Raw genomic sequence first — 27,055 nt, forward strand, 5'->3', positions numbered from 1 at the left:
GTACTGTTTTGTCTCGGGGAACAGGAAGGCCTGAGGAAAGGGAGATGACGAAGAGTCCAGGGGAGAGCAGACAGAACATACACAACATTTACTATTAAATTCACCATCTTAAATGAACACAGTGGCACCCCAAAATAATTATAATAGCAACACCAAAGAGCAGTGATCACAAATTACCATAACAGATATGATAATAATGAAAACATTTGAAATATTTTGAGATTTACCAAAATTTGACCTGGAGAAAATGGCACCAAATGACTTTCTTCATTCAGGGTTCCACAAACCTTCAATTAAAAAATAAACAACACAACATCTGCAAAGCACAATGAAAAAGTATACTGTATTGACCTCACTAGCTTATATATGTATGTATGTGTGTGGAGATGTGTGTATGTATATGTATATATAATGTTTGTCCATTTTTTTTTTTGCAAAGCAATGGGGTTAAGACTTGTCCAAGGTCACACAGCTAGGCAATTATTAAGTGTCTGAGGCCAGATTTGAACTCTATCCATTGTACCATGTAGCTGCCCCTGCCCTTCATTCTTTTTTTTTTATTTTTTTTTAGATTTTTTTACCGGTGCTCTATCCACTGCACCACCTAGCCACCCCTCTGCCCTTCATTCTTTTTTTTTTTTTTAGTGTTCGTGATAAATGCAGGTATAATCTTATTACAGTTTTGGCATTCATTAGGAAAGCATGTTAAGCTTTAAAAATAGAAATATTTAGATTACACAGAACTTGTGCTCAAGTACAAGATAAAACATTTTTCCTCTTGTCTCTCACACTCTCTCTCCTCAGGTCTGGCCCATCTCCTGTATGCTGGGAGCCACCTTTGGGTATGAGACTGGTCTTCTCATTTCCCCTGTATGGATTTACAGAAACAGGAAGCAGCTCAAATACAAGAGCAGGTAAGTGGAGCAAAAAGAGAAGGTGTTTCTTTGCGCAGATTCCATAAAGACTGCAGAAATTTATGTGGTCAAAGCAGAAGATTCAAATTTTCTGAAGTATTACTACAGAGCCAAGCAATTCCATTTACAGTATTTTTTTATGCAGTTGTGACATGGTGTGGTTGTAGCTTTTTTTTTTTTTTAGGTTTTTGCAAGGCAAATGGGGTTAAGTGGTTTGCCCAATGCCACATAGCTAGGCAATTATTAAGTGTCTGAGACCGAATTTGAACCCAGGTATTCCTGACTCCAGGGCCGGTACTCCTATTCACTGCGCCACCTAGCTGCCCCTGGTTATAGCTTTATAAACTATGAAACCCCTGAGAGATTGTACCTTCTAGCTGAAATAAAGTATTTGTAACAGATTGTGGCTTCAGATGCTTTTGGCTGCTTTCTGGCCTATATGGATGGCTATTTTTAATGAACTTCTCTGTCCTTCATTCTTGAAGAAGACCATGACATCTGGGAGATGATGCCATGTCAAGCATGTGAATTGGATCTGAATGAGGGGATGTCATGCTAGTTCACCAGCTTCAATTTCTTAGTGCAGTGGATGGAGCACTGGCCTTGGAGTGAGGAGGATGGGAGCTCTAATGTGACCTCAGACACCTGACTCTTACAAGCTATGTGACCTCAAGCAAGTCATTTAACCCTGGCTGCCTCACATCTAAGGCTATCTCTAGTCATTCTAATACATATCTGGCCACTGGACCCAGGAGAAACTGAGGAGTAAAAATGTGTATTTATATATGCACACACACACACACACACACACACACACACACACACACACACACATATATATAAATGTATGTGTGCATAAAAAATGACAAGAATAAGACTTATAGGTACCTGAATTTGAGTCTTAGTTCTAACGCTCAAATGCTACAAGACTCAACATCTTTGAGTTTCAGTTTTTTCAACTTCATGATAGGAAGTATAACATCTGGGGGGAGAAGGGAATAATCATTTAGAAAGCATCTACTTATGTATCAGAACTGGTACTAATTACTTTTTAAAAACAAACAAATAAGTATTATGTCATTTGATCACAACAAACTGAGGAGGGGAGAGGGAAGCAATTATTATTAGCCCATTTTACAGTTGAGGGAATTAGAGGTTAAGGAATTTGCCTAGGGGACAAAGCTAGCAAGTATATGAGCCAGATCTGAACTTCAAAGTTTTCCTGATTCCTAATCAGAATTCCATCCCCTATGCTGGTAGTTGCCTTATTTTCACTACCTTATCTTGCAAAGTTGAGATGAGAAAAGTATTTTGTGAAGCTTAAAATGCCATAGAGATATGCATTATTACTATTTGGAAGGAAAAACTCTCAAAATCAATTAGTATTTTAAAATATTATAGGGACTAGCTAGGATGAGCTATGAAGATTATCAAGTTGTCCCACACATCAAAAAATACACTAGATCAAAATGAAAAACATATTCCTATGTAGCAGATTAAATAGATTTGGATAAGATTACTTGTGATTATTTCTTAATAGAGGTTGTACAGGTTGAATCAGAAACATTGAGCCTAAGAGTTTCAGTACCTGCCTCTGAAAAGTCAGCCAGGAGTGTTAGAAATAGCTTCTCATAGGAAGACTCTACACCCCAATCTACAGCCATCATCCTTTCACTCTACAAGCTTGGACACCATCATAGATGCTTTCTTCCATAGATGGTTCCTCTCCTGTGTCTTGCATACCCAACATAATTTTAATATCTGAACTCAGTCTTCACTGTAATTCCAGTCTGTTTTCTTCTAACACCCTAATGTCCTAGCCACTGGGTCTTTAATTACTAGCTGTACCAGTTGTCTTAAAAAAGAACCCAAAATGCTGGGGCGGCTAGGTGGTGCAGTGGAGTCAGGAGTACCTGAGTTCAAATCTGACCTCAGACACTTAATAATTACCTAGCTGCGTGGCCTTGGGCAAGCCACTTAACCCCATTTGCCTTGCAAAAAAAATCCTAAAAAAAAAACACCTCAAAATGATAAGCATTTTTTTAAAAAAAACTATACTTGCACGATATTTTTCTTCCAAAGAAATTCATCCTAGGTCTCACCCATTCCCATGGTTCTTTGCCCAGTGACAAGATTCTTTTTTAAATTCATTAAGGAGCACTTTTTTTTTATTATAATTGCATATATTCATTTCTTCAGGAAAATCAAAGGACAAATCAATACGACATACCTTAGAATACTGTTCAAAGGTATCTAGCATAGCTCCAAAGACAGCACTCATGCATCTGAACACTGTAATTTGTAAACATGTTCCTTTTATCATGATAGGTTAATTTTCAGTGGTATGCATTGTCCCAGATCTTAATATTTAAATAATTTAATTGTAACACCCAAATTTGACTCTAAGTTTTTATATGGAATCTATGTCACTCAAAATTCTCTTTTCTAGTGCAAGTCATTTTCCTTGCAGTACAAGTTTGTATTTAACCGCTCATTCACAAACAATTTTATTTAGAAATTATGTACACAATATTCAAGAGGTAGCAGACACCCTAGCTTCAGTTGCATTTACTTATATAAAAGTACTTAATTCTTGATGTGATCTTTTTTTTTTTAAGTTTTTACAAGGCAAATGGGGTTAAGTGGCTTGCCCAAGGCCACGCAGCTAGGTAATTATTAAGTGTCTGAGACTGGATTTGAACCCAGGTACTCCTGACTCCAAGGCTGGTGCTTTATCCACTACACCACCTAGCCACCCCAAAAGTACTTAATTCTTAAGAAAATACTAATAATCATCTTTATTCTTAATATTTACAATTGGTTATTAAAATATACAGCAGACACAAATAATAAAACAAGAATTTTTACATATATATAAAAAAATATTTCCAGGAATACAATCCTCATCATTTGTGAAAAATACAAATTAGAAACAAAAACAAAAATAAAAACTCCTCTAAAATCCAGTAAATGTGGAAGTTGAAGAAGGGGAAGAGAGAAACATGGAGAACAAGCTATTTTCATTTTCTTCTTCCCAAACCTCTAAAACATCACACGAACCATGGTTTTCAGAATAGCTAGTAAAACCCAAAAACTCAGAACTGTCTTCACTGGTCTGAAATAATTCCACTAAAGACTGTATTGGTGAACTACAAATACCGTTTTCTTCTTTTGAAGTAGTTAATTCAGGTTTGTTCTTTAAATGTAATTCGATATTATTTTGGTTTCTTTTTCTGTTTCTTCCAAATACTATTTTTAGTTTTCAGTGCAGCTTCCCTGATGGTAAACTGTCTGTACTTTCGATGTCCACTTCTTTGAGTTCTTCACCAGGAGGACTATGGGATATTATCTTGGCTTGACTTATAGTTTGTTCTAGAGCATTATTAATGACTCTAAGACTAGAACCACGTGAGGAACTAGTACTTTTTTTTTCTGATGGGTATCAGGAAAAAATGAACTATCTGATTTTCGTTTTAGTTGAGACACATTTTTGTCTTTCATCAAAATCAGAAACATGCATGAATGTCTCTAGGACACATAGGTAGCATCCTGTTTTAAGTTCTACTAAGTCTTTTTCATTTATAGTGCCTTTATAGTCAGAAGCTTCAAGAAGATATCTCTGAGTATCTTTTTTCAGAGGTAGTTGTAGCAAATCCAGCTTGTTATCCTTCTTTACTGGATTGATTATATAAGGCTTTCTACAATCCAAATGTTCTCCAAATTTGCTTGTTGAGGTGTAAGGACTACAGGAAGCAAATGAATCCATGGAATCTGAACTGAAGGTGATCTTCTGTGAAGGATTACCAGTTTCTTGATAGTGGAAATCCTGTTTTATTACCTGTTTGGTACTATTTCCCTGAAGATCATTCAGGAAAGCACAGTGCAATTCCAGTTGTTTCTCAGGTCCATTCCTTTTAAAAGTATTTCCAATGATGAGGGAAAAAGATCCAATACTGCATTTTACTCTTCTGGATATATTGCTTTTGTATTCTACAAAGTCATGCACCAACTTGGATATGATATCATTGACAACTTGATATTGAGTACTTTGTGCAAAGTTGCTGTGTTGTTCACTTAGAAGATGGGCCTGGAGCGCCTCGGACTTCTGGGAGCAGCACTTGCAGTAGCCCTTCTTCTTGTTTTCTTTGAGGCGGGATTGCAGCAGAGGGCTGTGCCCCTCTTTCCCTTCACCACCTGTTCTGTTCCTTTGTTTAGCTTGTGTTTGTTTCTGCAGACCGGACATTTTATCCAAGTCAAAAGGACTGCAGGGCTTAGGAATGGAATAGTTTATAAGAAGTATATTGGACAACTGAAGGTAAAATGGTCTGTAATGATGGCTTGAATCTTCCACCTTTACAAATGGCTTTTTGGGCCTTCCTGTTTTTGTTTTTTGAATCCCAATCGTTTCCCCATGTCTTTTAGGGATGTGCCTGAATTCTTGATCAGATACAATTCTTTTTTCTTTTGTTCAATATAGTATTTAATATCATCAATATGAAGAATTTTCACTCCCCAGGATAAAGCATTTGAGAGGATACTATTTGAAGGGATGAATCCATGTTTCTTGATAGCTTTTTCAACTAATAATTTTCCTCTGTTCATACATACTGGATCTGGAGTCTTAAATGAACTTCCATCACAGCTAGAATGAGGTGAAGAATTTCCTCCTGTATATGTTGATTCTGGACTTGGGACAGGAGAAATACACCTCAGTGTCTGAGCATATTTTGCTTCCTTTTTATTTGAAATTAGATAACATATCTTTGCTGAGAAATTCAACTCTCCCTCCTAGTTCCTTGAGGTCCTTTTCCAGTCTTTCAGAGATCACAACAGATGGCAAATCAAGATAAAAGACTTTTCCCCAGAGTGGCTCATATTTAGACTTTTCTGATTTGTTATCATTTTTCGCAGTTTTCAAAGATGGTCTATTTTTCTCACTTACTTTTTTATTTGGATACCTGCGGGGTGATGGCCTCTGCTGCGGATCCTCATGGTGCCGGCTTTCATGGCCCACATGCTGGGGCCGGCCTCTGCGGGCCTGCTGCTGCTGCTCTCCCTGGGCCACAGCCGCTGCTGGGACTGGGAGGGAGTGGGCCTGGCCTTTCCCGACAATAGATTCTTGTACTTCTGCATAATATTCCTGTAGAGAGCTCTGTGTTCAGAGTTCAAGGGTAAGGTATAGACACATCCCCAAAAGGCACTGCCATGGGCCTTGTTGCTGGCTTGGAGAATGAAGGCAGAAAAGGAGGGAAGGAGTAGAGGGTGACAGCCTAACTATGGATGGTCTTAGCATCAAGTTTATACTTTAGGGCAGGGGCTCTTCACCTTCTGTATGTCATGGAAGCTTAAAGACCTCATCTCAGAATAATGTTTTAAAAATATATAGGATAAAGCAGCTAGTCAGCCCAGTGAATAGAGCACGGGCCCTGGAGTCTGGGCCTGAACTCAAATTCGCCCTCAGACACTTAATTACCTAGCTGTGTGACCTTCAGCAAGTCACTGAACCCAACTGCCTTTCAAAAAAAGCAAAATACAATGAAAAAATACACTTACGAGTACAAGGAACCCAATTATATTTAAACTGGTGGTAAAAATATTATATAAATAGGGATCCCGAATTAAGAAATTCTACTTCAGTGGGTGGGAAGAGGCTAAAAGCTTTGCCTAGGAGGCCGGGGACAGACCTGGAGAAACAGCAGTTTGGCGGATCCACCTCTACCCACAGAGTTTCCGACCTTTGATTCCCTCCAATATCTTATCCCCATCTTCCAACTCTAGGTCTGCCACATCCCCCTGCCACCCCTTCCCTTCCCATCCCTTCTCCTTCTCCACCTTTCCCCGCCATTTCCCATCCCTTCTTTTTCCCCTTTCCCGTCCCATCCTTTCTCACCCCACCTTCCTTCCCCTACTTCACTTCTCATCCGTTTCTCCCCCCATTTCCTAGCCCTTCTAAGCCCCTTCCATCGCTCCCCAGACTTCCTCTCCCCCCTTTTCCCCTACCCCCTCCTCCCCGCGCCCTCCAGGCCCCGCCCTCTCCCCTACACATCCGGTCCCAGCAGGTCCTGCCCCGCCCCCTTCCCCAGGGCTCCACCCGGTCCTCCGGCCCGCCCTCCGCCTCGCTTCGGCCGGCGCCTCTAGCCCCGCCCCCTGGAGGCTCCGCCCCTGCCCGCCCCGCCCCCGGGGCCTGCTGGGCTCCGCCCCTGCCCGCCCCGCCCCGCCCCGCCCCCGGGGCCTGCTGGGCTCCGCCCCGGCCCGCCCCGCCCCGCCCCCGGGGCCTGCTGGGCTCCGCCCCTGCCCGCCCCGCCCCGCCCCCGGGGCCTGCTGGGCTCCGCCCCTGCCCGCCCCCCGGCCCCAGAGTGTCCCGGGTCCCACGTGTAGGCGGGAGGGGCCTCACCAGGCCCGGGGGGGCCGCGGCTGCCCCCTCCGCACGGTTCCCCGGTGCCCCTCGCACCCCCGGCTAGGGCGCCCCTCTGACTGGCCACAGCCTCCCCCGAGCGTGCCAGGGGTCAGACCGCGGGGCCAAGCATGCCAAGCCGGGCCCGGGAGTTCAGTTTGCGGGGCAGTGGCCGCAAGTCAGCCCCCCGGGCAGCCCCCATCCCGGGCCCCCTGTTCCAGGTGTGGGGGCCACTGCAGGGAGCCCCCTGAGCCCCGGGCACGGCCGGGCACGGGCACATCTGCCTCCACTCACCGGGGCCGGGTGGGAGGGACGCGGAGTGAAGGAGCCCCTGGCCCCGAGGGTAACCAAGGGGGCCGCCCCAAGCCCCCGCCCAGCGGCCCCGGGGTCCACGCACCGGACACGAGTGCCCCACACGCCGGCAGCCCGTCCTTTCTTCCCGCGGCCCTGCCCGGGCCCGGTGACCGGGGCACTAAGGGTTAAAGCCCTGAGGACCCCCCAAGCACCTGGCTGGGACTAGCGAGGGGAACTTCCCGTCCCGGCTCCCAGGTGTGCTCACAGAGCCGGCCCCGGGTGCGAGTGCAGCACCTGGGTCCTCGGGACCCCGAGGAAGAGCACTCCTACCGGGGAAAACCCCAACTCCACCCCCAAACCGAGCCAGGGCTGCCCCATAGAAAGGTGAGTCTGAGGGGCTAAGGGCGCGGGCCTTACCTGAGATGTTCCGAGGGGGCTGGAGAGAAGGAAGGCAAAGGGGAAAAGGGGGTGCGGGTTCAGGAAAGGACTAGGAAGAATTGGAAATGACAGGAAAGAAAAGGAGCTTGGATTTGAGGGCGACCACACGCCGTAGGGGCCCAGCTACTCAACTCTCTTCTTTTTTTTTTTAGGGTTTTTTTTTTTGGCAAGGCAAACGGGGTTGAGTGGCTTGCCCAAGGCCACACAGCTAGGTCATTATTAACTCTCTTCTTTTTACTAGGAAAAACGTGAGCGGATGAAACTGATGTGAAATGAACTTGTAGCTTCTTGGTTTCTCAAATAATTTGCTTTTATCTTCCCAAAATTTTGTAAGTTACTAGGAAACTATCCACAGCCGAGCTTTATCAGGCTCTCTTCATCTATTACTTAGAAGATAGGCTTTATACACCAAATGATTTTCTCCTTTTTCATCTCGTACACTGCCCTTCACTTTTCTTCTTTCTCCTCTCTTCCGCCTCCTTCTCATCCAACACATGCGTACCACAATCCTGTGTTGGAAATCTTATTTTTCCTTGAGAAAGAAAATCTTATCACATGATTCTTTCTTCGAAGTCCAGACCCAACAGTTCTTTTTGAACAACCTGAACCTCTTATTCCAAGTAGTTGGCAAATATTCTAGATTTAAGAATCAAAAAAGAAGACCTAAGTTCTAGTCCCTCATTATTTCTTTCTCCCTCTGTGACCCTGGATAAAAGTTCCCCTCTAAGTCTCACTGTCTTCATCTATAAAATGAGAGAAGTGGTCCCAGATGATCTTTAAAGAAAGACCCTTCTAATTCTGATTAGTCTGAACAGGGAGTGTTTTAGACATAATTGTGAAACATGAAAAATATATTTTTAGGGTTCCATCTTCTAGTGATCTGTTGTACAAAGTCCATATTTCCTGATCCAGAGACTACTCTGTGCCCTCCCCTCCCACTCAAATTATGTTTCACCTTTTGATTAAAGACTCCCAACATTCCAGGGATGAATAGTTAATGAAATTAGCTAATCCTTGCTCTAGTGAAAGTCCTGGAGAATGGAGGGTTCCCCGACCTTTCTACAAAGTAAAGTTGTAAAACTTGAACTATTTCTTTTGCCTGTTAATGGTATCAGTTTCCTCCTCTACAAAGTAAGGAACCAGATGATATCTAAAAGCCTATTTTAGCTTTAATATTTCAATGTAGATATAAACTTTGTATTCCTCATTTCATTTTCACATATCAACATTTCTATTATTATGTTACTTATTCCCATACACATTCATTAAATGCACTGCAAACACATGAGCAAGGACCTTATTCATGATCCATAGAAAACATTTCTTCTTCCATGCTCTTTTGTAGTATGTGCTTAATAAAAATTTGTTGAAATGCATATGGCCAAGTCCATGATTTAGGTTCAAATCAAATAACTCTTGATTCAGCCATTCATCCTTAGGATGCTGTCTGTTGTATTCATTCACTGGCTCACATCCCATCCAATACACATTTTCTATCTTCACTGTCCCAAATGTGTTAGGGAAAACCACTCTCTGAATAAAGGTTTACCTCTTTTACTAATGCTTCATGCTTCAGTCTTGTCAACTTGAACTAAGCCCCTCCTAGTCCTAGATTCTGCATATCTTACTCCCTTGCTAGACACCCCCAGGAGAGCAGTCAGTCTTAATTCTTCTAATTTTATACCTATCCTGGGTGCACATTGTAAGCTTTTAAGAAGTATTTGTTGTCACAGAAATTTAAAGTTGGGATTCAAGTTTAATGGAAAACAAACTTTACAAACTATTGCCATTTTTATCTTTGAACTCCCAGAACTTCACTCAGAGTATGGGACACAGTGCCATCTGTCCCATAGAAACTGCTGGCATCATGACATCAAACATTAGAATTTAAGGCTTAAGAAGCAGGCAGGCCCTGTCAGGAAACATTTTTCATGAGCTACCCCAGAAATTGTACTATGGTTTGTATGTAGTTGTAGAAAATGTGATGTGATGTAGAATGTATGTGATGTAGAAAATATTTTTAAAGAAATAAAAAACTTCTAGGGAGACTGACCTATAGAAGGCCACAGAGGTGCCACACATTTCCTCAGCATTTTAAACTTTTTGAGCTGGGAACTATCTTGTACATAATCTAGTCGAGGTCTCTCAGATCCAAAGTATGTTATGCTACTAGTGTCCCTTTGTTCAAATGATAATTGCCAGCTTTTATATCATGCTCTAAGGTTTGCAAATTATTTGTGGTCTCATTTGATCCTTGTTACAACCCTGTTAGGCACTATTATTATGGCAGTGGTTAAATGACTTGCCCAGGGTCACAGAGCTAGTAAGTGGCATAGGAAGAATTCTTAATTCAAGGTTTCCATCTACCTTGCTACCTAGCTGCCTCGTGAACATGTAATCAGACTGATCAGACTTTGGAAAGAGAAAAGAATTAGCTAGTTTTAATTGGAAGTTAACTTAATGTAATTTTTTTCACAACCAGAGTGGAATGACTAATAGAAATATCATCGTGCTCATTTTATTTTGGAGGGAAAAAGGCTTAGAAAGGTGATTGATTTTTGCCATAGACTTACATTTAGAAGGTATCAGAGGGGGCAGCTAGGTGGGCGCGTGTAGTGGATAAAGCACCGGCCTTGGAGTCAGGAGTACCTGGGTTCAAATCCGGTCTCAGACACTTAATTACCTAGCCGTGTGGCCTTGGGCAAGCCACTTGACCCCATTTGCCTTGCAAAAACCTAAAAAAAAAAAAAAAAAAAAACCTAGAAGGTATCAGAGCAGAGATTAGAAAGAACCTAGATCTCCTGCTGCTTCCATAGACCAAACAAAAACCAAAGTGCAATTTTGAGAAGACCAATCTAACCTTCTCTAGTTCACAGAAATCCTAGAGAAAAGAAGCTTGCTAGAAGCAGAACCAGGGTTAGAATCTAGTTTGTTTCATTCCAATGCCTTTTTCAAGACTCCAGAAATAATAGTATATATTTCTGTAGCATTTCATACATTGCAAAACATTTTCCTCTCAAAAACCCTGCTTCAGTAGAATGCATAAATATGATCCAATCCCATTTTACATATATACAAAAAAAACTAGAATCATGAAATTTTCAAATCCATGTTTTCTGACCACATTTTTCAATGTTATTTTCTCTACTTTAGTACATGTTAGGAGGTACAGAGCATTCATCCATCTTCTATAAAGTATTGAATTCAAGGAGACTCTTAATCTGTCAGCCATGTCTTTTCTTTTTTTCTTTTTTAATTACTTTCAAAAATTAAATGTATTTTTTTTCAATTAAATGTAAAAATATTCAACATTTGTTTTTGTTAAGTTTTCTCCTTCCCCCTACCTTCCCTCTCCTCCACCTCAGGATAGCAATTAATCTGATATACAACCATATCTTTGAACTGAATCATTATTCCATTGACTGCCTTGCCCTTTGTCTTCTCAGAGATGGATGATACTAACATTGGTCAAGAACTTTAGAAGAGATTTGAAAATAGGGGGCTTTGGAATTAGACAGGCACTGCAGATGGGCAAAGTAGAAGGAAGAGTCAACTGGTGGAAGAAAGGTCATCCTCATTCTGTGATCTAAGAAGGATGAAATAATTATGATGGGAATCAGAAACATGCAAAGATAGCAGTGCTGAGAACCTCCTTCTTTAGAAGTTGGTCTCCTAGGAAAGGGAAAACCTTTCTCAACTAACTTCAAGAAGTAGCCAGGATATATCATTACTAGTTCAGTAGCTCCCTCTCCTAACACAGCTCTTTTGTGCTTGGTTCCACCAAGCTCCTAAGAGTAGATAAAAAGGCTTTATAATAGGAAGCTTAAAGGTTGTCTAAGGCAAATCTTTAATTTTACAAAAGAGAAAATGTAGTCTAAAAAGTTAGTTGACTTGCCCAAAATCCCACAGGTGGTAAATAGCCATAAGTATTTGAACCCAGATCTCTGACTCCAAATTCAAGGCTCTTTACAGTCAACTAATATTTTTTAAATTAACTTATTTATTTTCCCAACTACATGTAAAGCTTGTTTGTAGCAATTATTTTTCTCTCTCTCTCCCTTCCTCTTGACAAAGAGTAATCTAATATAGGTTATACATGTACAACTATGTTAAATATATTTCCATTAAAAATGTAAAAGAAGAATCAGAACAAAAAAAGGAAAAAACCAGGAGTGGGGGAAAAAACAAAAATTTTAAAAATTGAAAATAGTAAGCTTTGTTCTACATTCAGTTGCCATAGTTCTTTCTCTGGATGTGGATGATATTTTCCATCTAACGTTCCATTTAGAATTGTCTTTGATTATTGTATTGCTGAAAGGAGCAAGTCCATCATCACACAATTCAACTAATATTTATTAAGCATCTACTATGTGCCAGGCCTGTGTTAAGAGCAAAGAAAAGCAAAAAATAACCCTTGCTCTCACGAATTCACAATCTAATGGGGGGGGGACCCACATAAACTGATGCACAAACAAGATACAATCAGAATAAATTAGAGACAATCTCAGAGGAAAGGCATTGAAATGGGAAAGGCTTCTAGCAAAAGGTGGAACTTTAGCCAGGTCTTTGAAGGCAACTGGAAGGCAGAAATGAGCCCTTTCAAACAAAGGGGACAGCCAATTAAAATGTAATTGTTCTGGTCACTTCAAATCATTTTTGCAACACTAAGAGAATTCTCATATATAGCAATTAGATATTGACCCAGAACTTTGATTTACATATAACAGTGCTACAAAGGCTCCATTGGAAAAGTTGATGGAGATGAAGGGTTTGATACTGTTTGACCACCAGAGGGTGCCCTGTAATCAACTGGTAGTGAACCTCTGTAATTTGAAAAGTGCCTCTTGAACCAGAGGTCACCTCTTATACAAACACCAGATGTGATGAAATGCTAAGTTCCCTGAAAACACCCCCAAATTTGGGTGCTCTTCTGAAGCCCGACTGCCCCCTTATCTTCAGTGCTTTTTACTTATTCTTGTGAGTTTTTTAAGGGTTTTTTTTGTAAGGCAATGAGGTTAAGTAGCTTGCCTAAGGCCACACAGCTAGGTAATTATTAAAGAGTCCAGATTTAAATTTAGGTACTCCTGACTCCAGGACCTGTGCTCTACCCACTGTACCACCTAGCTGCCCCATTCTTGTGTTATTTTTTTAAAATTATATTGATGGTTTTTGTTTTTAACCTAAATATCATTTTTTTTTTGCCAGGTAGTGGAGGTTAAGTAACTTGCCCAAGGTCACACAGCTAGGTAATTATTAAGTGTCTGAGGTCAAATTTGAAGTCAGGTCTTTCTGACTCCAGGGTTGGTGCTCTATACACCAAGCCACCTAGCTGCCCTTAAATATCATTTTTAAATATACTTGTCTTCCCCACTGTCTCTCATCCCTAGTAGTCTTAAACCATAAAACAAAGAAAAAGAAAAGTAGGCAAAACCACCAGAACATAAAACAGTTCTGGATCAGAATGCAACATTCTTCCTTCTTAAACTTCTATTTCCACAATCATACCACGTCTTTCTTTTAGAGGTAGCTTTGCTAAATAGAGAACTGAACTTAAAGTCAGCCTGACCTGAAGTTCAGATCCTACCTTAGACACTAGAAGGCATATAATTTGAGCCTTTCATCTGTACCTGGTGGGAGAAGTAGTAGGAAATGAGAATAAGGAGGAGACTAGTAAAAATAGAGATAATACAAGTAAAGTGCTTAGCCAGACTTTACATAGTGAACTGTTAGTATTCAGAATTTTTTTATTATGTAGAATTTATAATAGATAAACTCTTGAAGGCCAGTGACTTGTTTTTCTTCGTCACCACAGAGATCTTCATAGAGGCTGATGATTGAATTGAATGTTAACTGTAATATAGATCATAAATCTTTAGGGTTGGAAGCAAACTCAACACTGATTTACTGTACAATGGGAGAATGAGGGGAAAGAATCAGAAAAGTCTTTGTGTAAGACCTTTGAAAGAAACTTAAGAATTCTTAAAAGTGAGACATTTTGTCCACTCTTTCCAGGCTGTACTCACCCAGCATCTTTTCAGTTCAGTTCCCTAAGAATTATGTATTCCCTTCCTAAATCTCCTTCAACTCAAGGTTAAGGATTGACCTTTTCTTGAGTTCCTCTGATGAAATATTAAGTAGGGAAAAAAGCATGGTGCAATGGAACATCATTGGTCTTGGAGCCTAGATGTTTTGATTCTATTTCCAATCCTTCCACAAGTCAGCTGGACAGTCTAATAACAACTAGCATTTGTATAACTATTAAAGTATCATTTCATTTGATCCTTATGACAACTAGGAACTTAGGTGGTATTATTAACTCCATTTTACAGCTGAGGAAACTGAGGCAGAAAAAGTTAAGTGACTTTCCCAGGAACCACTCAACTGGTAAATATTTGAGGCTGGATTTGAACTTGGATCTTCCTATTTCTCCAGGTCCACTACTCACTCATTCCATTTTACCACCTAGCAATGGAAAGTTTGCTTCTTCTCTGAATTGCTGTGACCTATTCACTACTCATAATGCTACCTTTTGCACTAGGTCAGAACCATGGCTCTACTGCCTTGCCTGTAGTAGTTGCTTGATTATTTGTTGAATTGAACTGAATTTCAGTTTTGTGATTCTGATTCTCCAGTTTGGGTCACAACTCTTACTGGCTTTACAAGTTTTGGAGCTGTGGCCACATTCTACCCAGGTTTTCAGTTTCTAGCTAGTTTGAAACTCTTTTGCAATCTGAATCCGGTTTTTTATAAAACTCCCTGTCCTGCCAGGCCAACCATTGTGATAACCTCTATCCATTAACTCTTAACAATTACTCTGTTAGCATATTTAAACAGTCATTTAAATTAGATTACTTTGGGGATTTTTCTCCTAATCTGCCTTCTCTGTGTTTCTTGTTGCTGCAGTACCTACATCCAACCCCTGGTAAAACTTTTTTCTCCTGGTATCCTGTCTAAGTGTGGAGAGGAGACTTAATAGATTGTGGACTGGATATTGGGTTCCTAAAGGTTGTAGTGTTCCCAAATGAAGTGAGGCTTTCCATCCTCTCCTCTAGGAAATGATGACTACAAAACCAAGCCTGACTGCCCTACAGTCCCAAACTCCCCTGAAGCAAGAAGTACCTATAGTGAAACTTGAAGAGTTTTCTTGGGAGCCAGAATCTATCCATGGAGGAAGTCTGCCTAGATGGGAAGCCTGTCGACAACGTTTCAGACACTTCTGCTACCAGGAGGCAGCTGGCCCAAAGGAGGCTCTCAGTAGACTCCGGGAGCTTTGCTGCCAGTGGCTTAGGCCGGAGGCCCACACCAAAAAACAGATCCTAGAGCTCCTGGTGCTCGAGCAGTTCCTCCTTGTTCTACCTGAAGACATTCAGGCATGGGTGCGTGGGAAGCACCCCAAGAATGGTGATGAAGTAGTGACCCTTGTGGAGGATTTGCAGACAGACCCTAGCAAAGCAAGACCAACGGTAAGAAGAAAAATCTAATTTGATATAGTATAGACTTTATGGGTTAGGATTAAGATTACACAGCGTGGGATAGTAGAAGGAGCTCTGGGCGATCCAAAACTCATCCCTTCAGGCTAGAAAAATTGGCTCAATTCAGGAAGATGATATTTAATGAGTCCTTTGGACTCAGAAGCCACTTTTGCACAAATCTAGCACAAGAGAGCTATATGACTAGATCGACATCAATGTAGAAAGGCCCATGAGATTTAATATACTGTATGAGTCAAAAAAATCTAATGTGATCTTAGACTGTTTTAGAAGAACATTGTCAGAGCCAGAGAGGCAATGGCACCTCTGTACTCTACCTCTGAAATCTCAAGTTGAGTCTGGGGAACCATATTATAGAAATGGACATTTTCTAGTCTATAATTCCTTGAGGCTGGCAACTTGCCTTATCAAAACTTTATGTCCCACCCCGATGTCTACGTAGAAAAGAGACTTAATCAATGTTAAAGGAATGGTCAGCTGGATGAAAGTGGAATATATATACAGAGATTACCTGGGATAGGGAGGGAACACATCAGCATAACTTGAATGAACTAGGATTCAGCCAGAAAGGAGAAAACTGAGCCCAAATATTTGAAAGGTTTATACTTAGAAAGGAAACTTAAGGTTTTTTTGATTTGGCCCCTAGACAGTAGAACTAGGAACAATTGGTAGAAGATATTGACTCCTTAAGGCTCTTTGTTTTTGTTGTTCTGTCATATTTGACTCTAGGATGACAAAGTAGTCAAATCTAGACTCTGCCATTAATTTACTATGAAACCTTGAGCAAGTTGCTTCCCCTCGCCAGATTGTAGTTCCATTATCTGTAAAATGAAGAGTATTAACTCGATTATTACTTGTAAAATAATTTAGCCTTCTGATTCTGAAGCTAGTAGTTTAGGGATTAGGTCTACCTTTGGGGTTGGAACTTTTATCTAATTAGTATGGCTCTTAGATAAGGAAGTTCTGTAGCCCGTTTTTCTTGACTAGAGAGCTATCCTTATAGGTTATGCTAGGACAAAAGACCTAGAGCTATGGAATGGGGTAGAAGTGGCTGTACAAGAGGGATAAATAAGAGTGAATAGAGAGACTGCCTTTCAGTACTGAAAAATGGCGTTCAAGTCCTCTGCTGCTGTGTGGTACCCTTGGCAGAGGTCCGGACAGAGCTGCCATCCTGAAATATTAGAGGGAATTTCCTTGTGAGGAAATTCCCCATACAAATGGAATCACGAGTTGTAATTGGGGAAGTAGGGGAAGAATTCTCTTAGAAAAAAGGACTTCTTTTGCTTGTTCTAGTGACTTATTCATTTAATGATATGAAAGTACATAGCCAATATCCTTGCCCTCTAAGAGCTTACAGTCTAAGAAAGTTATATGAAATGGTACACAGAGGAATAATATACCACAGATGGTAAAAGTATTGTGAGAGAATGGTTTGGAAGACCTAGATTCATGTTTGCTCTCTGACACATACTGGTTGTGTCACCTTGGCAAGTCAAGTAACCTCTTAGTGCTGTAGGAAATTCTGAAACCAGAAGTTGCAGAGAAGGTAACATTCATTATACATTAGTAAAGGAAGTTTCTTCCCTGGAATTTCCCACTCTAATGAAATCCCAGATCTTGTGAAGTATTATATCATCAGATGATCCAATGAAAGGGAACTCTTTTTTATTTGGAAGTATCTAGTAGAGTTTTATGGTAGAAGTAGCATAAAAGGTAGACCTTGAAGGATGGGTAGGAATTCAAAAGAAGATGGAAGAAGAGTATAGGTAGGAGGTAGGAAAGTGTGGGAATTTTCTGGTGTCCAGGACATGAGGAAATAATGTAAGAGAAAGCTAAGTTAGAGTCAGATTATCAAAATCTTTCAATATTACCCTAAAAAGTTCTAGTATAAATCCTTAGGCATTGAGTAACCTCTGAAATTTTTGTCTAATCTTTATCCTTCCAGGTATAATGTCAGCCAGTTTCTTCTAGTTATATCTTCCGGGACTGATAGTGCAATATTAATCTTTTCCAACATCCCACTTGTTCTTTTCCTTGTTGACCTTAGGAATTCAATGAAATACTTGGTGTTTCTATTCCCATCTAGAGGTGGCTTTATTCTAAGGGGATTTAGAGTTTTAACTATTTTAGGAATGAATGGCCTTTCATGAGGGTCTCACTTTTATGGGCAATTCCCAGGTCCTTGGTCACACACCTAGATGGATAATGCCCTTGGAGACACCAGCAGCCCTGATCACTGGAGAGGAACCCCAGAAACCCCAATCAGAACCAGCCAACCCTTTAAAGGAGGGGAAGTGGAGTCTTCTAGCTAGATCCAAGCTAACTCCTGGTCTACAAGGAGAATTCCATCTCTACCAAGACAGAGGTGAGGAGTTGGCCTCTCCTGGGAAGGCTGAAAGTGGTCCAAGATGAGAAAAGGGGCAACAAACATAGCAGGTTGGGAGTGGAAAATGGTAGTGGTTAATTTTTGGTAGATACTGGGAAGTGTCTCTTTTGTATCAGCAAGTGTTGCCCTGCCTCCCCCTACCCCATAAAGGGCCTGGGGACCAACTGGGAAAATGGCAACATAAAGTTATAGACCCTTATACTGTGTCTTTCTCCTCTCGAAGGCTCAACTATTCCTCAAGGCCCCTCCCCTTCTCAAGAGGAGAAATCTAGAGACCTGGAGTTGGCAACTGTGTTGGTGAGCTAGGGATTTTGGATGTTCCTCTTAAGATGACAGAATGACTATCTATTGGAGTCCCAAGAGGGGGAGAGGGAGGAAGAGAGGGGGGACAGGGAAAATAGGGACAACGTGACATGACAAGGGTTGGACAGACCAGCCTCCCAACAAATTCACTTTTGGGAATTCAAAGATAATCTTAAATCCTTTAAACTAGTTGTTTCTGTCTCAAATAGAAAAGGATGCTTGCATGTACATTATTGATTTAGAAAATCATATATTATTAACATTATCTGTTTTATTATACTATTTCTTTTGTTAATTATTACTCAATTACATTTTAATCTGGTTTGGCAGCATGTTTGACATCTCTGTTCTAGACTCTAATGATTGGTACCAGTGGGTTTTTCCAGCTTCTTCCTCTGAACCTCTGCTTATCATCTCCTTTCTCCTAAATCTCTCCAACTTTTCCTCATATACTTTGCTCCTAATACTTCCAATCTCCTCTATTCTAACAATACTGCTCTAATTGTTCTTAGAGGAACAGGTACTGAAAAGGTTGGGGGGGCGGTGAACCTTAGCAATCATCTCTTTATCTCTTTCTCTTCCTTGGAATTTCAAGGAGTCTCTGACATTTGAAGATGTAATAGTGGAGAAAGTTTGGCCTGCACCCCCTCTAGGTAAGATTCCCTCATCTCTGGAACTAATAAGTTTCTCCTGTGCCCCCATGTCTATGGGGGTGGGGGACACAAGTCTCCGAGACATCCCAGATCCTTTGAGTTGCAATTGCCTCTCATTTAGCTTCTTTAACAACTTATTCCTATGTAAATAAGTATTCCAGGAGGGAAAGGTCAACATAATTCAATTTATCAAGCATATTTTTATGTACTTAATTGTTGGAGGATACAAAGAAAACCCATTTTGGACTTAATTTATGTTGGATTTTTCCTTGCTCCACACCAGATCTTTAAGGCAGTGGCCCCAGCCTCTTGCTTGCTCACAGCTCTTTTCTTGTTCCTACAATACTCCACAGTACCAAACCTGCCCCAGATGGGGAGCCTTAAACTAGCATGAGGAGACAGGACAAAAGGAAGAAAAATGCCTTTTGTAAACATTGTTATCTCACCTAATTATCCAGTCTCAACCATATTGTTAACCTATAAATTACCTGCATTCTCTACTGGAAACTACCCCCTCCACTTTTAACAGCCTCATTGTTTTTCTGGGACAGAGACTGATAGGAGTTCATGTCTTTTAAGTATAAAGGTTTTAAGATGTAAAGACCTAGTTAGTTTTGCAGATGGGGGGGGGGGGGGAGTTCCAAAGACCAGTAGTCAAAGCTTTAAATCTATTTTGTTTAATGTTCCTTTTCCCTTAAACTAACCAAATTTCTTCTTTGTTAATGCTCTCATGACTCAGAGAAGAGTTTTCCAGGAAAGCAAAAATGGGCTAGAGAGGGATTCAAGGCAATTGTAATGAAGGTAATGCTATCCCTAAAGATTCAAGAAAGGAGCAAGGAAATTTCAGGAAGAAAGGTTCTAATTAGATTCATTCATTTATATGAAGCATTTCTTGATACTCAATCATTTTAACCAATCTGAATAACTATAAAAAGAACATCCTAGTATTAAAAATTCTGGACAATTTGAACCTTTTGAAAAATCAGTTCAATAAAAAGCATCACAGGAAAAATGGAGAAACTCAGCGGCCTTAAAATTTTGACTCAATGTGAATGTAAACTGGGCCTCATATTTTTTCTTAGAAAATGAGTTTATAAAAGTTGAATGATAACTTAATACCTTTGGTAGTTCCAAAATTCTATGATGATTAAAAGAAAATAAAGTGTATATCCTCCATCAAGTAGAAGTTATACTATTTTTTCCAGCTTGGTTCCTTGGAACCAAGAAAGAGGACAATTTGGAGTCAGAAGATAGAGTTGAGTAGCATCTCTGTCTTTGACCTTTTTGTGTGACATTTGGTCACCACCTCTCAATGTCATAGGCAATTCTCTTTAAGTTATTGAATTGTTGCCAGAGTTTCTATACATGGGAGTTAATGTCATTGATGAACTCACATATCCTGATGCCAGCTCTCAGATGGTCCTTCATTCTTAGTATCATTCCCTCCCTTCCTTAGGGAACACCCAGAGCATGATCCTTTCACCTCTTTTCCTGAAGTCCAGTATTTAGTGGATTAGCTTTATTGCCCAACTTCGGCATTGAGGTTTTCTTCCTTCTCTAACATCATTGTCATCAAGTATTTTCTTATCTGTGCTGGGCCTGTTGCCCACATATGTTTCTGTTTCCTCCAGGGTTTGGAATTGGGACACAGAATAGGGAAAAAATAAAGCAAGAAGGTTCAGAAAAACCTGCAACAATGCCAGGAAAGGTGGGTAAGGATATTTCCTTGATGCCCAACAGGGAAGATATACAAGAGACTCGGTGGGGGTCTGAAAGGCAATGGGGCCCTGCTGCTTCAGAGATTACAGGAATATGCCCCCCTAGTAAAAGTGAAGTTTGGGAAATCAAGGTCTGTGATGTCCAAGAGCAGCCTGAGCCTGCACCTGAGGAGACACCAAAGACCTGTCCTGAGTGTGGAATGAACTTCTCCCAGCTGTCTTGCCTCCAGGCCCACGGAAGATCCCATGACTCCCTCAAGCCCTACCAGTGCCCATGTTGTGGGAAAAACTTTGGCCGCAGCTCCATCCTCAAGCTGCATCTGAGGACCCACACAGACGAGCGTCCCTATATGTGTTCTGAGTGCGGTGAGTGCTTCCAGCAGAGTGGTCACCTGAGGAAGCACCAGCAGACCCACTCTGCGGAGACCGCCTTCTTGTGTGCTGACTGCGGTCAGGGTTTCCCACGACGGTCTAGCCTCCTGCGACATCTCCATGCCCACGCCCGGGAAGCCGAGCAGGATGTCAAGCCAGCCTTCCTGTGCTCCATCTGCGGGCAGGGTTTCCAGCGCCATGCCAACTTCCAGCGCCACTTGGGCCTCCATGCTGACAAGAAACCCCACCAGGGTGAGGAGTATGGCAAAAGCTTTCTCCAGGGAGCCAGTAGCCAGCAGCAGCAGCAGGTGACTGCCACAGAGCAGAAACCACACGTCTGTAGTGAATGTGGCAAGGCCTTCCAGAGGAGTGAGCACCTGGTCACTCACCAGCGGATCCACACAGGAGAGCGGCCCTTCTCCTGCCAGGACTGTGGACGTGCCTTTAGTCAGAGCTCCCAGCTGACCAGCCACCGCCGCGTGCACACTGGTGAGAAGCCCTATGCCTGTAATGAGTGCGGGAAGCACTTTGTGCGCCGGGCTGGCCTGGCACGCCACATGCTGATTCATGGTGGAGAGAGGCCCCATTGCTGTGGCCAGTGCAATAAGCGTTTCAGCCAGAGCCAGGATCTGAGCCGCCACCAGCGCAGCCACACAGGTGAACGGCCATGCCGCTGTAGTGAGTGTGGGGAACGCTTCAGCCAGAGCGCCCACTTGGCTCGGCACCAGCGCATACACACAGGGGAGAAACCTCACCCCTGTGACACATGTGGCCGTTGCTTCCGCAATAGCTCCAACCTGGTACGGCACATTCGAACCCATACAGGGGAGAGGCCCTATCACTGCCAAGCATGTGGAAGGAGCTTCCGCCGGAATGCCCACCTGCAGCGCCACCTTGGGACCCATCCAACAACTGATAGCCCAGAAGCAGGCAAAGAAGTTAAAGAACTGGGGGGCCCAATCAAGGAATCTCCCCAGCAGTGTCAGCAGTGTGGAAAGAGCTTCAGCCGGGGCTGTAACCTGCTTAGGCATCAAGCCATTCACACGGGTGCCAGGCCTTATACCTGTAGCCAATGTGGGCGCAGCTTTAGCCGCAATTCTCACTTGATGAGACACCTGAGGACCCACGCCAAGGAGACTCTGTATTAGGCATCCCTGGAGCCCAGAGTCAAGACCCAAACCTTGTCCAACGCAACACCTGAGCCACTCCAAGACATTTCTGCTGGACTTGCATGCTGCCAGTCTTCAAACAAGACAGAGAAAATGGTCTTGAAAGGCAGCATCTAGCTCCTCATGTGTACATTGTTCTCCTATTCCTTTGTTCCTCCCTAGCATTTTCCTCTTTAGCCACAGCTATCTCTCACAGATACTTCTCACTCCCTTCTACCCCAGGAGCATAATTAGATATCCATTAGGAAAGGATAATCCCGATACTCTTCATTGACCATGCTTTTGCAGACCCAAAAGACTTTGGCCATTAGACTATTGAGGTCTCAGGTACTCTAAGTAACTCTCGCTTGGGAGCTAATTATTAACAGATCCTAGAACTGAACACTACCTTGTACTGGCAAAAGGATTAAAAACAGTAAAATCTAGCATTCTGCATCATACAAAACTACATAATGCAGAAAGTCCCTTGTACCTTCCTGTAACTAAATGTTCCGAGTACTTCATCCAGACTTACCTTAACAATTTAAGGGTTAGCATGTCCAACAAACTCCCTTCTTTGAGCATTTGTGCACCCAGACAAGATTTGAACATTTTTTTCTTTAGACAAAATATTTCTTTAAATTGTTTTTTTTATTCTGTATTTAAACAACAATCTTACATACAGAGTAGATCCAAAAAAGGATGTGAAACTGGACCTCTAATACATACAATGTACTTTTAAAAAGATGTAATAAATTCAACATGATACATTTAAAGCTAATCTGTTTATGTTTTACCCTGAATTTCTTTCTTTGCATTTTAAAAAATAGTTCCAATGACCTTTCTCTCCGGTTTCCCCCCTGCCAATACTATTGATAGTTCTTCTCTAATGACAGCTGGTGGAACAGTGCTTAAAGTTCTAGGCCTGGAGTCAGGAAAACAAGTCCAAATTTGGCCTCAGATACTTAGTAGCAGTGTGATTGTGAGCAAGCCACTTAATCTCTATTTGCCACAGATTCCTCAACTGTAAAATGGGAATAATAACAACAGTACTGACCATGCAAGATGGTTGTGAGGATCAAATGAGATAATACTTATAGAAAGCACAGGCCTGGCATATTGTAGGTATTACTTAATGCTTATTACATCCACCCCAAATAATATTAAAAGCAACAATCCTTGAAACAGATAAGTACATTCAAGCAAAACAAACTGACACATTTGCCATGTCTCAGTGTAAAACACAGGAATTTATTAAAAGAAATACTAAGGAGCGGCTAGGTGGCACAGTGGATAGAGCACCGGCTCTGGAGTCAGGAGTACCTGAGTTCAAATCCATCTCAGACACTTAATAATTGCCTAGCAATGTGACCTTGGACAAGTCACTTAACCCCATTGCCTTAAATTTTAAAAAAATTTTAATAAAATAAAATTATTTCATTAAAAAAAAGAAATATTAAAAAGTGGATCTCCTCAGAATTCTTCTCCCCAGGGCTGACTTTGCCATTGATTAGGTGCTTTATGCCTCTAGAAGCTTCCCACATTCCTTTCTTAAAATCAAATCTACATCCTCAATATCTATGGTCTCAGACTTAAATCTAGCCAAATATCCAGCTATAGCTTCCTATGGACCCTGCTACAGAGGTTTCCGTCAATCATTCATTAAACATTTCTGAGCTTGGTGACAGGGAAAATAGCAAGAAAGAAGGTTTCTGTCATGATGGAGTTTAGTATCCGGTAAGAGAATATGCAGATATAATTCAAATTAGAACAAGATTAAGGCATAGAAATGGCAATGTGGGTTTCAAGGTCTAAGGAAGGTCTTATTCGACCTTGGGAGAGGGCTTCCCAGGGAAAGGGGCAAAGAGATGGTTCTTAAAGAAAGGCCAGGAATTAAGTAGAGAATGAAGGAGAGGATTTCAGAGATAAGGAACAAGATAATCTATGGCAGGGAAAAGCCAATGGGGATGGTAGCAAGGCATATGTAGCAGTAAACTGATCAGTAGATGATAAGGAGTCTGTTGAGACTGCTGTGGGAATTCAAGTCAATTTTGCAGAATTAGATCAGTGCCAAATCATTGTCCTAAGAACTGAGCAGAGAGGAGACTTGGGACAATAAGGAAAGGATATTAGGGCAGGCAGCTGATAAGACAATCTCTCCCCAGGAGGGGAATAGTAACTGACATCTTTAAAGTGGGCTAAAAGGCTAATGACTAGGAAAGTGGTTTCTCATACACTTAGCATGGGAAAATACAGAGACAAAAGCAATATCCCAGGGCTACTAAAGGAATATGTTCTGTCAGAAGAAATATTTACTCATAGAAGTAAATATAAAAATAAATCATAATTTAATAACATTTTTGTATTCCTACAATTTAGTATTATCTGGGGAAAGGCACTTAAAAATGCTTGTTAACTTACATCTAAAGTATTAGGAAAGTCTTCACAGGAAATAACATTTAAACTAAATGTTAAAAGCAAACTAGGGATTCTAAGAGTAAATGTATTCCAGGCATTCCATCATGGATTACATGGAACAGCAGACAGGCCAATTTGGCTGGAATTTCAACTACATGAATGGAAGTAATTTGTAATAAGCCTGGAAAGAAAGGCTTTAAATGCCATATAGGAGTTTGTATTCAATCCTAGAGACAAATGGGGGAACTATTAAGAGTTTTGGAGCAGAGTAACCTATGATCAAACTTGGGCTTCAGGAATATCAATTTGGCAGTTGTGATTAGAGAAGGAAGAAATTTAAAGTAGGAAGGCCAAACTGGGAGTCTTTTTTCATAATTAGGGAAGAGAGTAAAAGGACCTGAATTAGAGGGGTTATGTCAAGGTAGGCAGGAGTTTTTAGCCAGGAAAGGGAAAATAGTGAGATCAGAAAGATCACAACTTTTTTGTTTTAGCACTGAAAATTTGAGAATGGAAGAATTATATAGTCAGATTTTTGTAAAAGGAAGATAAATGGGGCAGTTAGGTGGTGCAGTGGATAAAGCACCAGCCCTGAAGTCAGGAGTACCTGGGTTCAAATCCCGTCTTGGACAATAATTACCTAGCTGTGTAGCCTTGGGCAAGCCACTTAACCCCATTCACCTTGCAAAAACCTAAAAAAGAAAAGGATGATAAATGTGGCAATATTGTGAAGCTTTTTTTTGGTTGGGGGTACTGACCTTAGGGTTATGCAGGGTTGGCATCTGGAACCTTTGGATCAAAAGATAAAGCCCTTTTAGCCATGCAAAATATGTCCATGGGGTAGCTAGGTGGTGCAGTGGATAGAGCACTAGCCCTGAAGTCAGAAGGACCCGAGTTCAAATCTCAAGCGCTTAATAATTACCTAACCTTGGGCAAGGCACTTAACCCCATTGCCTTGCAAAAAACAAAAAACGAAGTTTCTGTATTGACCATATCACCAAAAAGGAGAAAAAATGTTACTTCATTTTGCAGTCAGTACATCAGTTCTCTCTCCAGATGATTTTTTTTTTCCATCATGAGTCCTTTAGAATTGTTTTTGGATCATTGCATTGACCAGAGTAGCCAAAACTTCAGACTGAAACCATTTTTTTTCTCTCACTTCATTTCTCTTGAAGTTTCTCTTTTCTTTTTTTTGGGGGGGGGTGTGTCACAACAAGATTATTATAATAATATGAAAATAAATAAACTGTAGAATGCAAGAGTAGCCAAATCTTTCACAGTTGATTACTATGCATGATAATCTCATTTCAATTTGCATCATTTCATATAGGTCTTGCCATGATTTTTTTTCCTCTGAAACCATTCCCTCCTTTTGTCATTTCTTGTAGCACTTTAGTGTCATATCCTACAACTTGTTCAGCTATTCCTCAATTGATAAGCATCCCCTCAATTTCCAGTTCTTTGCCACCAGGAAAAAAAATCTGCTAGTAATATTGTAAATTTGTGTTCTTTTCTGTTGAATATTGTTGGATTAAAGGGTGTGGAGTTTTATTACCCTTTAGGCATAGTTCCAAATTTTTCCTCCAGAATAACTGAACAAGTTCACAATTCCATCAACAATTTGTTAGTTTACCTATTTTCCCTCATCCTTTCCAACATTGTTATTTCTGAGAGGTGTAAATTGGGAGTTGGTTTAATCAGCATTTCTCTAATCAGTAATGATTTAGAGCATTTTTATTAGGAATATAGTGATTTCTTCTGAAAACTGCTTTTTCATATCTTTTGGACATTTATCAATGACTTTTTAAATATGATTGAGTTTCCCCATATATTTGAGAAATGCAACCTTTATCAGAGAAACTTGCTATAAAATTTTTTAAATTATTACGTCATTGCTAAAATGTACCTTTTAGTTTTCCTGATCATCCCTTTTAATTTGATCTGGTTTTGCTTTTGCTTTGTCTGAAATGATTACTATCCCTGGTTTTTTTTTTGACTTGAGATGAAATAGAATAGTTTCTGCATCAAATCTTTATATGTCTGCTTCAAGTGTGTCTCTTGTAAACAACGTATCATTGGATTCTGGTTTTTAATTCATTTGGGTATCTACTTACGGCTGAACTCATCCCATTCATATTCATAATTATGATTACCATGTATATTAGAGTACCAGCCCTTCATTCTATTCTATTTATCCTTTTCTTTCTCTTTTTTATCTTATCCTTCCTCAAAAGTTTGTTTTACTTCTGACCACTGACTCCTTTAATCTACCCTCCCTTTTGGCATTCTCCCTCACTTTCCACTTTTCTTAACACCTTCCCTTCCTATTTCCCTGAGTAATATTTCTATACCCAAATGAGTGTATATTTCTATTGTCTCTTTAAATCAATTCAGATGAGAATTGAGCATTGCCTCCCACACCCATTTTCCCCTTTACTATAAAAGTTCTTCCCAGCATGCCTCTTTAATGTGAAAAACATTTTCCTCATTCGACCTCTCCCTACTTCTACCAGCTTATCCCTCATTCTTA

The 27,055-nt window shown here is 40.9% G+C and overlaps 1 protein-coding gene, 1 long non-coding RNA gene and 1 pseudogene across 3 annotated transcripts in view; 1 reads left to right on the forward strand and 2 right to left on the reverse strand.

Annotated features, from left to right (window-relative positions):
* LOC141495515 (uncharacterized) overlaps positions 1 to 6,716 on the reverse strand; it is a 29,130-nt gene extending 22,414 nt beyond the window's left edge. Inside the window, exons 1-3 of one of the 2 annotated variants that reach the window (XR_012470795.1) lie at positions 6,599 to 6,716; positions 1,803 to 1,896; positions 228 to 287 (exon numbers count right to left, since the gene is read on the reverse strand). This is a non-coding gene — a long non-coding RNA (uncharacterized LOC141495515). The remainder of the gene's footprint in view (positions 1 to 227; positions 288 to 1,802; positions 1,897 to 6,598) is intronic. The other variant, XR_012470796.1, reaches the window with a different exon arrangement.
* LOC141495513 (protein DBF4 homolog A pseudogene) lies at positions 3,718 to 6,591 on the reverse strand (annotated as a pseudogene).
* Positions 6,717 to 7,213: 497 nt separating the features above from the next.
* Positions 7,214 to 22,866, forward strand: ZSCAN10 (zinc finger and SCAN domain containing 10). The gene is made up of 6 exons (XM_074195987.1): positions 7,214 to 7,986; positions 15,093 to 15,503; positions 17,709 to 17,895; positions 18,140 to 18,213; positions 18,815 to 18,872; positions 20,504 to 22,866. The coding sequence occupies exons 2-6, from the start codon at positions 15,096 to 15,098 to the stop codon at positions 22,108 to 22,110; spliced, it is 2,334 nt and encodes a 777-aa protein (XP_074052088.1). The 5' UTR covers positions 7,214 to 7,986; positions 15,093 to 15,095; the 3' UTR covers positions 22,111 to 22,866.
* The last annotated feature ends 4,189 nt before the right edge of the window (positions 22,867 to 27,055 follow it).

The sequence above is a fragment of the Macrotis lagotis genome, chromosome 8, assembly GCF_037893015.1.
Source record: "Macrotis lagotis isolate mMagLag1 chromosome 8, bilby.v1.9.chrom.fasta, whole genome shotgun sequence".
In the NCBI taxonomy this organism is placed as follows: domain Eukaryota; kingdom Metazoa; phylum Chordata; class Mammalia; order Peramelemorphia; family Peramelidae; genus Macrotis; species Macrotis lagotis.